This window comes from Mugil cephalus, chromosome 12, assembly GCF_022458985.1.
Source record: "Mugil cephalus isolate CIBA_MC_2020 chromosome 12, CIBA_Mcephalus_1.1, whole genome shotgun sequence".
Lineage (NCBI taxonomy): Eukaryota > Metazoa > Chordata > Actinopteri > Mugiliformes > Mugilidae > Mugil > Mugil cephalus.
This window is the reverse complement of record NC_061781.1, coordinates 22,394,093-22,408,456: the sequence shown is the minus strand read 5'-3', so window position 1 is coordinate 22,408,456 and position 14,364 is coordinate 22,394,093. Positions and strand designations below refer to the sequence as shown.

Genomic DNA, 14,364 nt, shown 5'->3' with positions numbered 1-14,364 from the left:
TATTTGGCCCAACACTTCTGTTCACACTTTAAGTCAAATACTTCCATCTAGTGGGGAGAGAACAGAAATAGTCTCCTGATTACCAGTGCAAATAAATATGATACTGATGATTCAAACTTTATTTATCTATATAGCACTTTTCATACTAAAAAGCAACCCAAAGTGCTTTACATAAATAAAAACATAAAACATTGCAACAAGAAACAAAGTCAAGAAACCACAACCACATATGTACACATACAGACACATAAAAAACACACTCACACATACATACACACTGCACATACACAGGCACACACACGTCCACACTCACACCAATATACACACTAAGAATGGTTAGCAAGACATGACACATTTTAGGGCCACATTCAGCCCAATTCAATCTCAAGCTGGATGAATAACAGAATAATAACTTATAAGAAACGACAACTCTAGACTTTTTCCATTTGTATTAGTGCCCAGAAGAATAAGTAAATTAGGAGAATGTTTACATTTAATAAATTACCCTTTAAAAAAGAAATATCTTGAGGAAAAATTACATGCAATTTGGGCACATTGCTGTCTGCTGTTTAGTCCTGGGTCTCAGTGTTGTGTTCTGTCCACTTCTCTTACTAAAACAGTGGATTACAAATTAGGTATAGCAGTTGTTTTCCTTGAAAAATTAATCTTCTGTTTAAAATCTGCATTTTGCAAATTCATGTTGCAGGACAAATAACTAAATACCAAGGGAAGTTTTATGAAGTCTGGTCTGATTTCTTAAGGTTCATAAAAATAAAAAAATAATATATATATATATATATATATATATATATATATATATATATATATATATATATATATATATATATATATATATATATACTATGGTTTCTCATTTGGTTACTGTGTTTTGACTGTGCCAAGATGTTGTTTGTTGTATTCTAGTGAGTGTATTGAAATTGCACTTGTCTATGTTGTAGAAAACTTGATAAAAACTTGAATTATAAAAAATTCCAAAGATAAAGAAAAGATTTCCACAAGAGCCATTGAACAAATTTAACTGTGAGGAAATCTTCTCTATTCTTTGTCTTTGAAATAAAATACTCTCAAATGTTTGCAGCCCCCTGCCCATAGTGTATATGTATATATCTATGCCCCCTGGCGGCTTCATTGCATTAGATTGTATTGTATTTCTCAATAAAGTTTATTTGAAAATTCACGGAATGTTGAAGAACACAATAAAAACATTTAAGTAAAAAAATATAAATAGCCAAAATAATAACGTAAACACGTAGATATAGTCACACATTAAATAATTTAGCAGTATTATTTAAATAATGTTTAAACATGAGTAAATCAGTCTCTCGAGTCTCGTGTCTTGGTGACTGGGTTCATAGTATTTGTATTTATATATATTTAAATGTATATATATATTTTTATATAAATTTATGTTTAATTAGGTATATTTTATGTATATTGTTTGTTCGTCGAATAAAGTAAAAAAAAAAATTAAAAAAAAAATGTCATCTCCCAATGTCACTTCCGGGTCTGTCACTTCCGGGTGTGGCCCCCTGTTCGTTTCCGGACTCGGTGAACCTGACAGCCGCCTTCACCCAGGACCAAAGACCGCTGAGGGTTGCAGTGATGTCGGCAGCTGCCCAGGGGACCAGCAGGGCTTCCCACAGCGATGTGGCCTCGAAGAAAAAAAAGGGACCCGGAGCCCTGGCCACGGCCTACCTGGTCATTTACAACGTTGTTATGACAGCAGGGTATGTAGCGTGTTTCCTGTGGTGCTAATGCTACTGTGGTTGAGTGTATGTGTGTGTGTGTGTGTTTTGAGCAAGGCAGAATAATAATCTGAATAGTAATGCTTATAATCTGTTAACTGTCTGCAAACGTGCTGTGTGGTGAGTTAACTTTGAATTTGCTTACAGTCATCCACGGGCTTACACAGATTAACAGCAGCAGACGAGCAAGCAGGCTGGTCAGACCCTGTAACCCCTGCTCACAGTACAGGAATATTAAGACAGATGGTCCATTGTCTGCTGGCAAACAGTCTGTCTGTCTGTCTTTACACAAGCTGGAGTGAAATAACTGAAAAATAATATATTCCCGAAGTGTTGGATTGTTTCCTTTGACCCAAAGACAAAATAGTGTTTTAAATCTGCTCTGTGGGACTTAAGTTAAATAATAATCATAATAATAAAAAAATGCGCAAAAAAGGTTTACAAACTAAATTGCGCGCTGAAATAAAACTGATCAGCAGCTTTTTTTTAATTATTTTTTTACAATTTTAGTTAATGATTAATACATGAAGGGAATAACTGTTACCACTCCCTCCATTTTGCTGTTTGCATCTTTTCATAGATAGATAGATAGATAGATAGATAGATAAATAGATAGATAGTGAAATAAATAGATAGAGATCAATTTAATTTTTTAAAAAATTAATAATTGATTCATTAATTACTTTGAATATTCAAGGATATTTGGTTTATTTTGCTCAGATTTACCATTTTTACCATTTTTTTCAGGCACATATTTGCAGAAACGTCCCTATTAGATTTTATCTTATAGCATTTTGCTGTTTTAACTTCGGATACACTCTTATCTTGACCCATGTACTAAGAAATCTCTCTGTGTGTCTTTTATTGCACTGATTTTTAGACTGTTGCACAATTGAATGGCAGGCGTTGTTTGCTCACTGCTCCAACCAGTTAGGTCACATTTATGCCGCGCCGCACTGACGGCTGATTCAACGCTTGCTTTGTGCTGTGCATGAGTTAAGTGTCGGGGCCGATGCTGCCGTAGCTGTAGAGCAGGCCTGCTCAGTTTGATATTCCTCACTGGTCCTGACTGAGGTTGAGGTCGTACAGATGAAAGCCACACTTTTGTTATCTGTAAAACCAGAGCGTGAAATGAAACTTCCGCCCTGTTTAATGTCTCCTCCAGCAACACTCATGTCTCAAATCCTGCACTGCAGCTGACCTTTGACTTGTGTCGACAGTCAGAAATCTAATCTGGTCTAAGTGTCTGTACGCATCTTTTTTTATGCAATTGGTAGCGGACGATGAAATCTAGATAAAAGTTTCTACATGCAGTTCAGTAAACCAGCATGATCAATATTAGGTTCTTAAACACAACATTTATCCACATTTGTGGAATTCAAAAGATGAGAAAATGAGTTTCTGATTGTAATTACAACTAATGTTTTAAAGGCTGCATTTTTATTGTAGTTAACTTTCTTAAAAAATATTTACTGAATTTTTGTTTAATAAAGATTAAAGTGACTTAACTTGTTAAAAAAAAAAGATTGCTGAAATTAATTTAGTTCTACTTTCAGTTGCGATGACAAAGTTTCTCATTAAATTCAGAAAATAGTTTTATAATTACTTTTAAATAACCCAAATTAAATGACACTGTTGTGTAAAAAGTCAGTTTGAATTTTAATTTGTTAATTGTCAAGGGTGTTAGCCTTTGAAATCCAGTAACTCTCAGCTCACCTGTTAAAATATGGAACTAAAAAATAAACCTTATTCTATTGAGATGATCATTTGTGCATCACATCTCTCCTTGAACTCAGTATTAATGCAGACTGAGATAAACTGTGGGTGTATTGGTTATATTGAACTTCCTTCCACAATAACCACACACACAAATCGCAGACATCAACCATCTGGTTAATCTGGTTTTCAGTTCTTGAAGTGACTGCGCTGTTATTTATTTATTTATTTATTTATTTATTTGTTTGTTGTCTCTACTCTCCAGGTGGCTGGTGATAGCCGTGGGTCTGGTTCGAGCTTACCTGGCCAGAGGAAGCTACCATGGGCTGTACTACTCCATAGAGAAGCCTCTGAAGTTCTTTCAGACTGGAGCTCTACTGGAGGTGAGAGAAGCGCGAAGGACGGGGCGTAGTGACACGACATGAACACTTGTCAGCGCACGTTATCTAGCTTACATATGCAGATTATAAGGATGCGACAGTTGTTCTTATTTTAGTAATCTAATCGTTTCCTGTTCGAGCTCACGAGGGCTCGGATTCTTCTGTTAAGTGTTTGATATGCGTTCTGTAACATGGCAGCTGAACACGCGTCTCTGCACTGTGTTTGGAGCACGGAGCTAAAAATACCTTCGTTGGGACTTTTTGAAGGTTTTTAAAATAAAAATACTCAGATACATTTAGTTCACTAATGTTTTTTTTTGTTTTTTTTAAATGAAATTTCAAAACGAAGTTAAACACATTGTTCATTCAAATGTTTCGGCCATAACATTATGACCGCTGACAGGAGAAGTAAATGACATTGACCATCTTGTCACAATACAGTGTTTTGCTGGGAACAGCCTGACACAGAAACACACACGAAAACAGTTTAGGAACAGCTTAAAGAAAAATAAAACAAAAAAACATGAAGAACATCACAAGGTGTTGACCTGGCCTCCAAATTCACTAGATCCCAAACTGATCACGTATCTGTGAGGTGATCCCTCAGAAGGCCCACGTCCATTCTCTGAGGAGTCATAACTGTTGTGGACCTACACGATATAACGTTATGATCATGTACACGTACATTACAGAGGTCAAGCAGCAGGACGTGTTCTGCTGATCCTGTCCAGACACGCTGGACGTAACGTCCACATTCATCAGGTCACGCATGCACAGACTGAACTCGGCATGAACTGATCCTGATGAGGTCAATTTTATTTGAGAATTTACTTTAGCTACGCACACAAAACACATTTAGCACAAACACAGAGTCAGATTTTGCATTTTATGAATGTGTGCATGTTTTAAAAAATGGAACAAGGACCGAATGAATCCAAATGCTAAATGATTTGTGGTTATGCATGAAAAAGCTGTAAGCTCATTGAGTAATTACCTGTTGTCTCTTCTCTCCACAGATACTGCACTGTGCTGTAGGTGAGTCGGCTGCTTCAACTCTCTGTTGCTTCAACTCTCTGTTGCATCAACTCTCTGTTGCAACAACTTTATGTCACATTTACTGAAAGTCTGTTTTACTGCTATATCTCAATCTATGTTCCTGTTCATTACTGTGGTCTCTCGTCACAGTCTGAATTCATATAATAAGTTTACTGTTTAAATTGGAGTTATATTTAATTAAAATTATAACAGACTAGAAATCGACCAATATTTCTAGGGCCACACTGTTTTTTTTTTTTTTTGTGCATCAGCCTTTTTTTCTGAGCCGATATTTGGAGCCGATACTGATTTTTCTTGCTCCATTTACATGATAAAAATGACACAGTAACAAATGTTACAAGTGTCAATTTAACCAAGAATATAAACTGTTATTGAACTCAGAAAATATTTAATGCTCTTATGCTTATAAAATAAACCGACCTGATATATCGGCCAGCCAATATGTATCGGTCGATCCCTGTAACAGACACACACACGGGACACAATTTAAAAACAAAACACTGGGAAGTAAGTTTTAATTCATATTAAAAATCAGACTTTTTATTCTCAGGGTCTGTGTCTGTGTCTACGACCCGTTTAATGACACGCAGATGTTCGCAGGCACATACGTTGAGTATTTCTGGTGCTTCAGACGCCGCTTTCATCAAACGGTCAAATGAGGGAGCGTCTTTTGGGAGAGCAGCGTTCATCCCTCCAGTGCAGTTCCAGATATTCTGAAAATCTATGACGAGGAGCATTTAAGCTCCTCTGGGGGTTCACATTCTTTCTAATTCTGGAAGTACTTCCCTCCACTCGTCATTGTTTGACGTCACTTTGGTTTAAATGCAGCTTGAAGGAAATCAGATCAGTTTTTGCTCGGTTCCTGATATGTTTAGCAGAAAATCACTTCGGTCGTTTTGTTCACCTTAAATCCTGTTAAATCTTTATTATCCCAGAGGGGGCAATTATCTATGCAGCCAGTGGTTACACAAGACAGTCGCCCATACAGAGCATAACACACAAGATTGGGACTAAAAGCAAAAAAATAATAATAATTACAGTCAGGGTTCTGAATTAACCTTTTTGATCACCAGCTAATCAGAATCAGAATTTCCACCAGCCATTTTTTTTCTCGTGAAAATAAGAGACTAATATTCATCAACAAGTATTTTAACAGCACATTTTAACTGCTGTATGTGCTGTATTGTAGTTATTAATATCTGAAATTATGTTGTTTTTTTTGACACTGTGACTAGTAAGTCTCCATTTGTGGATTAAATCAATTATGCGCAGACAAACAAAGCCTTTTTTCATGTCCAACACTCAGTGTTAGAGGAGCTGTTGGCTCTCGTGGTGTTAATGTGATGAGCAGAGACCAGTTCTTGCTCGGCTGCCTCTCGCTTTGAAGCGCGGTCCATTCTCTTCATTATCCGGGATTTGAAGCTAAAGCTCGCTGACCTTTCACACTCTGAACAGGCTCCCCGCAGCTGCTTCACACACACGGACACACACACACACACACACACACGCACACACAGACACACACACACACACACACACACTCATACACACACACATACTGAGTGAACTCTAGGTGTCTCTCTACTGGCCAACAGACGACACTGCAGCTTTATTTCTCCTGTTATTTCGTGTGGATGTTTTTCATCATCTCATGATAGTTGTGAGAATCAGATCTAATATATTTACCAGGGTTCCTATGCATGTTTGGAAAAGAATGGCATTTGATTTTATAAATTTCCACGTTTGGAAAATTATGGCAAAATGTAAACTAGTATATGGAAATATATTCATGTTTCTAAGATTGTTCAGTTTTCTAAAACCTAAAATTATGAATATAAAAAAATGTATCAATATGTTTTTTTTTTTTTTTTTTAAGGTGCTTGTCAGCACAGCTGAAATAGGCTACATAGATGGTCATAGATGGATGATTTTATCTGGGTTTGGTCTTAACCTTATGAGATCTGAGCTTTTGTTTAGTATGAATTTTCAATTTCTCCATTGAACCCCATGAACAGGAAGAAGGTTTTGGGAAAATAGTTATCTCCTCATACATTGACATGGGGATTATTTCGCTCAATATTATTATAAAGTCACCAATATGTCACAAAATATGTTACATATATGTCATATGTCTTTTCATGTCTGAACAAGGCTGTGCAAGAAACAGAATTGCAAATAATGAAGTCCCAACGTCCTCGATCGAGTTCTTACTATTTAGTGAAGTTATAGCTCGTTACTATTGATAGAATTTGTGTGTAATATTAAAGTAGAAAAGTTAATAAGCATAAAAAAACTTTCAAATTTGATGAGATTTTTGGCACATGTTTGTACTTTTGTCACGTGATCGGCTGCAGAGTGAAATGCCCTTTATCGTGTTTATCTAGTTACGAGGATGAAAGTTTAAATGAAGCAGAAAAATAAGCTTCCACAAACCTAAAACTTAATGTACCCATATGAGGACGCAGGTTCTCAGGAGGTTAAATTATTTATATGAGCTACATTACGTAGCTTTAATCTTCTGGAACTTATTATTATAGCATATATATATATATTCAGATTAATTTAATTACACGATACACAACTATTTACTCAAATACTAGCCTATACATTTTATTTATTATTTATTTTTTTAACAGAGAAGTTAATTATAATCTAAAATGTATTGACCTTAAACTGGCCCAGCAGCAGTAGTAGTAATTGCACAGGATGCATCGGTGTCATCTTCAAATTCAAATTCAGATAAGATAAGATAAACATTGATTATCTGCGCCGTCAATGGGGCTGTTATCTGTAACGAGGCTTGTGCTACTAGAGTGCATCACTTTTCCTTTCTTAAATAATAAAAAAAAAATACAGAATAAATGTTGAAATCCTTAAAGGTCTCTGAGGTCTAAAGACTTTGTTCCAGATTCTCAGATTTATTGTACATTTTTTTCATTTGAGACACATCGTTCTTTCTGCCCTTGTCCCAGGAATCGTACCGTCCTCCGTGGTCCTCACCGGATTCCAGGTCATGTCCCGAGTCTTCCTCACCTGGGCCGTCACACACAGCGTCAGGGAGGTACACTGACCTTCTTTAAGCTCATTTCACACATAAACGGATCTGTACAGTGTCTCTGATGAGCGTACTCGTGTTCAGAAGTGACCAGTCGATGCTGTTTGCCCTGTTTGTAGATCTGCGAGCAGTAAATGTGTAAGTAACGATAGCTACGGTCTTGCCAGAGCGTCGCAAGAATGAATCTGTAAACAAATAATATTTCTGATGTTTTGCGTCTGGTTTGTACGTTGCTGTGCTGACATTCATTCTCGAGGTCTTCGTGTTTTATGTGAATATTTTTTAACATATTTGCATCAGTTTTAATCTAATACCTGAGGATGGTGAAGCTCGGCCTGCAGTGTGACCTCTCTCTCTCTCTCTCTGAATGCTTGAGACAAACAGCATGACCAGATGAGTTTAGTTTAGCCGGAGCATGACTGAAGCCCGTCTCGTCCTCTGTCCTCCTCCCTGCATCATCATCCTCTGTGTGTTTGTGTTTCAGGTCCAGAGTGAGGACAGTGTGCTGCTGTTCGTCACAGCCTGGACCGTCACAGAGATCATCCGCTACTCCTTCTACACCTTCAGTCTGCTCAATCACCTTCCATACCTCATCAAATGGGCACGGTAGGAATATCACCAGTCATCCAATAAAACTAACTTATGACTGAAAGGTTTATTTATTTATTTTTGATTATGTTTAAATGCGCATTGACATGAATCCAAAATATTTTAGCGAAGGGATAAATCGAGTTTATCTTTCAGTCCACACTGTCTCAACAGCGCACAGTTTCACACAGACCGCTACAGTAGTTGAGACCTGTCAATCTAAGCTTCCTGTGCACAGTAGGCCCCGCCCCTATTGCTATTGAGCCAATCACGAGGCAGCACATTACACACTGACTCTGTCAGGTTTCCCGAAATTGGCCGAGAGCCTGTTAAGTCCTCAGGTGGAATCTAAGCGGGGGCAAAAAAAACTGCAGTTCACCAAGTGGCCACTAGAGGCTCCAAAGGGAATAAATCCCCATAGACCCTCATGTTAAAAAGCCCAACTTTACAGCAACATTAAACAGCCTGGTACAAAAATTATTATTTTTTTCGAGGTTCAGAATCTAATAGGTGATGTCATGATGGGTTTGTCCATAGTCAATGGTGGAATCCAGATGCTGTAATATTAGCAGAAGAGAAGCTAACAGTGTAGCTCGCTCCTATCAGCCAAATACTGAGGCCTGAATGTTTGGGCGATTCACTGACCCTAGTACATTGCTTAAAGGTAAAAGTATGTATGTTTACAGCAGTTGCACAGCCACCCAACTGTTGCACATGTGGAAAACGATAATAATAATGTATATTTATAAATAGCACTAGTTTAATATAGAACACATATAGTAGGAACAGTACTTAATCTCTCCATCAGTTTCTTGGTCCTTGGTCTCATTTTATTCTATCAATGCAGTGCATACAATCGATAAATCTTTTAATTGTCATTGCCAGAATACATTATACGCTGCATAGCAAGTGATGTAGTAAAGCACAAAGATCCTTCATCTAGTCCCGTAACCACCAGCTGTGTAAAGTAAGGCACAAAAATACTAAACAGTAACAATAGTTCCTCAGGGAATAAAGAAGTTTAGGAGGTGTTTCCACCACAGGGACTCCCTGGAAAATTATTATAACCCCTAGAGTCCCTCTTCGGCAGGTAGCACTTTTAAAAAGGAGCAGGAATTTTGAGGAGTACTATGAATGGGGTTTATCTCAGTCCTTCAGTAGCGCATAAAATCCGTTTGCTTCCTCTAAGTCTGACCTTTCTGGCAGTTTGAATTCGTTGTCGGTGTCTTTTGTTGAGAAACCAAACGCCGTTAAGGTGTCATCCCCTCATACGCTGCTATTGTAGTTTTATAGTCTCCATCATCACCACCTACTGGACTGAAAGGGAAGATGGTTGTTGTATATATTATAGTCGCACACAGAAATAGACTTCCTCCTTCAGACATAATCTCTGTGGACTCGTGTGGACACGCAAGAGTCTGAGGGGCTCTTGTGTTTCCTGGAAAGGTTCCCGGAACTAAAAGTGCTGGTCGCTTAGGGGAAGGAATCATTAATTACTCACAATAAAACAGTAAATTCTCATGTTTGAGAAGGTGTTTTAGATTTTTTTTTTCCAGTTACAATAGAATTAAAACAATTAACCAATATTAAAATGAATAGTCAGTGTGGATCTAAGTAATTGTTTCAGCTTCATATATCATATATATTGTATATATTGTATATATATTGCCATATATTGTCAAAGTGAACATATAGGTGACTAGTGAGTTACTTATTTAGTGAAAATATGCGCTCAGTGCTTCAGAAATGGTTGGTTAGTTGATTCAGAAATAGGTTTTAAAATGATGCGATTCAACTTTCACTGTTTCTCTGGCACAAAACTAAACAATTTCAGTTTAAATATTAAATAAAATGTTATTCTCTTCACAAATGTTCACATATTATCTTTTTTTTCAACTGTAAAGATACAGTTTTCATCAGTTAATTACAAAAATACTACAATAGATGCTGCTCCTTTTCTGCACACCACAGCTGTGGAAACGTATCAGGGAGACCTTTATGGCTGTTACCTGGAAAATACTGGAAATAATTCTGAGAAGGCATCACTTCAAACGCTGATTAGTTATTTCAAAGAAGTCATCAGACCTGCAAAAATAAATAAATCTACATCCCTCCTTCTGCCTAATGGGATTTTTCTGCATCCACAACCAAGGGAACAGTTGTTAAGCGTCTCCCTCCCGGCAGTCTCTGTTGCTAGGTAGCAAATGAGACCGCTGCTATATTGGTATCTGACTTACAGTTTGAGTTGCACCCTGAGAGACGGAAAGAATTGGTCGGGCATCTGTGTGAAATTGAGAGACGGATCAGAGGAAGACGAGGCAGCTGCTGGGTTTGGAGCGTTAGTTAGCGGAGGAGAGGCAGAAGTTTTCATTTCCTCACTTTGATGTTTATTCTCTCTCTCCGGTGGAAGAAAAGGAGTTTGGCTCGTACTCGTGCGCTTTCGACTCGTCCTCCTCACGCGGTCTGATCCCTCAACGGTTCAGTGATTAAAAATTTAAGAAGTGTGCACAGGCGGTCTTCTATCTTTCTTATTTACGCTTTTGATTTTTTTTTCTTTTTTTTCTTATCGCAGCACAAAATATGAACCCGTATTTACGTCATAATATTTATTTATTTCATTTTTGTTTGCTCTGTTCAGCCTGGCATCCATTTCCTTCAATTACATCTTATACTCCTCAAAATGATCATCCTTCCCTCTTCTCTTCTTATATTTCTGTTCCTGTGAACCTATAAATACAAATGAAGTGATCTTTATGAGCAGATACCTGCGTATTAATACACAAAGCCCGTACGGAAGGAGGAAGGAGGAAAGGCATGTCGGTGGCCAGGCTTGTTTGCGTTGTGTTGACCAAACACCTTTGAGCTGAGTTTGGTTGCAGGTTGTAGGCAAACAGTTCACATGGAGAGTAAAACAGGCGGAAGGGCCGCGTCATACACGGTTGGCAAGCAAGCAAACAAATACCATAAACGAAGCGGTTATAATTGTAACGATGGATCTTTCCCTGTTTTTACACACACACACACACTGAGAAACTAAACAGCATCAGTTGTAAAATGCTAGAGGTAGGGAGGCAATTAACGGTTCAATTCCTGGTTACACTGACCGAGTACCAAAACATCAAGGCACTGGGCCTGGATATACAAGTTTCTTTCTACACTAGAAGCCCTTAAACACTGGCCGTAAGTCAACAGACAGTAGTCGATGGATTCCCAGATTTAATTAAGTTTCCGTCACATTTTCTACTGAGTTGCATTGTAAAAATCCGGCCCTGTATCATTTCCCTCAGTGGTTTGGTGTCTGTTAGGAAAACGGTGGCGGCGCCTGCTCTTCCACCTTCTGTTGCAGAAACGATGAATATATAAGCCGCTATCATTTCTTTTCTCCCGCCTTCTCCGTGCTGCAGGTACACCTTTTTCTTCGTGCTGTACCCCATGGGAGTGACCGGGGAACTGCTGACTATCTATGCAGCGCTACCGACCGTGCAGAAGACGGGCCTGTACTCCGTCACCCTCCCCAACAAGTACAACTTCTCCTTCGACTACTACAGCTTCCTCATCCTCGTCATGATCTCTTACATTCCCCGTAAGTTTGCACCCATGTCCAGTTTTTACTGTTTGGGTGGTGGGGGAACCTCCTTCATTCGATGTTGTAGCTATATAGGACTTTGTTTGCTGCACAGAGTTTACAGAGTGAAACTTAATACTTTTGTCTTTAGCGGACACAAACTCAAAATGAATTTCAAAAATGCACATTATCTCTCCTCCCTCCCTCCATTGTTGCTTACGTGTGTGTCGTTTTACACGTGCGTTGTCCTCATGCTGAGAACGTCACTCAAAAATATATCGTGACACTCAGGAAAATGGGAAAAATAGTAACACACAGCGACTTGGTTAAGTAACTTTAATCTGATGACTGGTTTGGAAATAGTAACGCATTTGATTATTTCTTACTGAAAGAAAGGTTTGGCGTCACTGATTATTATATTATATAAATGCAGGCAAATTACATTTACAGAGGAAACAAAAAGATCAGGAACATACCTTTCAGTCTTTTTCCTTGTTCTGCTTCCAGTAACATCTTTTATATGCTATGCTATGCTATATATATATATATCTATCTATCTATCTATATGTATATATATATATATATATATATATATATATATATATATATATATATATATATATATATGTAGTTTTTTTGTTTTAGCCTCAGGACTCTGAGCTTCTCTAGTGTCCCGCGCTGTGGCTCGTAGTCAGACCACTCATGGCAGGAATATTTCCTTTCATACAGGCAGAGAACAAATGTGCTAGTCGAATGCAGCCTTTAGCGGTTTGCACCAAAGCTGCACAAAACTTTTTGGTGCAGACAAAAGCGACGCCGCAGTCGGCGCAGTCGGCCATCTTTGCTTTGATTTAGTGACGGATCAGAGGAGATCGTTGCCCGTCACTGGAGTTGGAGCTTTAATCACAAAAAGACGCAGTTTTTCATTTGCTAACTACGATGTTTATTCTGCGTTGGTACATCTGGGATTTTGTTGAAACTTTTTTTTTTTTTTTATATAAACTCTTACAGATGCACCTTTGGCAAATATTGTGACTCTTATTTTAGTCGCCCACAAGAGACAACTATAGCTTCAAAACTCTGTGGCTTTTGGTGCTGTAGCCAAACAATTATTGAACATAATACCCTGCACATGAATATCACCACAGATTTAAAAATGTGGATACACACAGAGAGAAATAGAGAGAGAGCTTTATCTGGAACTGATTCATTATACTTAAAAGTCATCATATGTTTTGTTTGGTGAATAAAAACAAACCCAAACCCTATTATTTATTAGACACACATTTTATTATATTACAATTAAGTGACTAATGTATGGGTACGATGTGGAACTTTTGTACTGATTATTTTTACGGACCTCCCTCCAGTCTTTCCCCAGCTCTACTTCCACATGATACGACAGAGGAAGAAGGTGCTGGGCCACATAGAGGACTACAGCAAAGTGGAGTGAGTCCAGCGGCGTTCACAAAGATCCAGACGAACAAGAGGAAACCAAAACATCCACCGAACGAGGAACAAAAATCACAAAACGCAAAACCAGACCAGTTCTAAAAGTGCCAGAACTGCCCTGACAATACAGTATAAGATGTTTTTTTTGTTTTTACAGCCGTTGTGTTTAGACGATTCCAAAAACCACAAATGAACTGGTGTTTTTGTTGTTATTTATTTATGGACGAACAACAGGTATTTTTTTTGTTTAGTTTGAGAGCTCACAGCTTTAAAGAAACTGTATTTTGACTTGGGTACGGTTGAGCTGCCAGCAGAGCACCACTAGAGTTGAAAACCTCCTTTTAAATGACACTACAGAAAAAGGATAGAATACATTTCTCGCCTCCCTGTGACTCATCCCTCGGTCTCTTTTAAGAAGCTGTGATGTAGAGAGAGTAATGTGAAATCTAGCACTGAAAGGTTTGTGTTTGTTTTCCAGTTTTTGTGTTCTTCGATTTTACTTTATTCCAAGGTCTGATTACATTCCTCATTTAATTCAATAAATCTTTTTTTTTTTCCATTTCACATTTGCATGCTTGGTTTTTCTGTCGGTGGCTGTGTGTTTGCTGTTCATTGTGACGTCCGTCTCGTTCGCTTTCTCAGTGGTTTTGATGTCGATTATGTTTATCTTTTTAAAAGTTTCCCAGTCACAGTTGTGCTGCTCCATTTTCTTCATAGTTTGATGTTAAGGTGTTTTTACATGATTTTTTTTTGTTATGTATCCATCCAAATAGGCCCCTTCACTGT

At 37.9% G+C, this 14,364-nt stretch overlaps 1 protein-coding gene across 1 annotated transcript; it reads left to right on the top strand.

The window, feature by feature from the left end:
* Positions 1-1,541: 1,541 nt before the first annotated feature.
* On the top strand, positions 1,542-14,142 carry hacd2 (3-hydroxyacyl-CoA dehydratase 2). The gene is made up of 7 exons (XM_047601352.1): positions 1,542-1,748; positions 3,748-3,865; positions 4,879-4,897; positions 7,891-7,979; positions 8,458-8,579; positions 11,966-12,144; positions 13,497-14,142. Exons 1-7 carry the CDS (start codon positions 1,624-1,626, stop codon positions 13,577-13,579), a joined length of 735 nt encoding a protein of 244 aa, XP_047457308.1. The 5' UTR covers positions 1,542-1,623; the 3' UTR covers positions 13,580-14,142.
* The last annotated feature ends 222 nt before the right edge of the window (positions 14,143-14,364 follow it).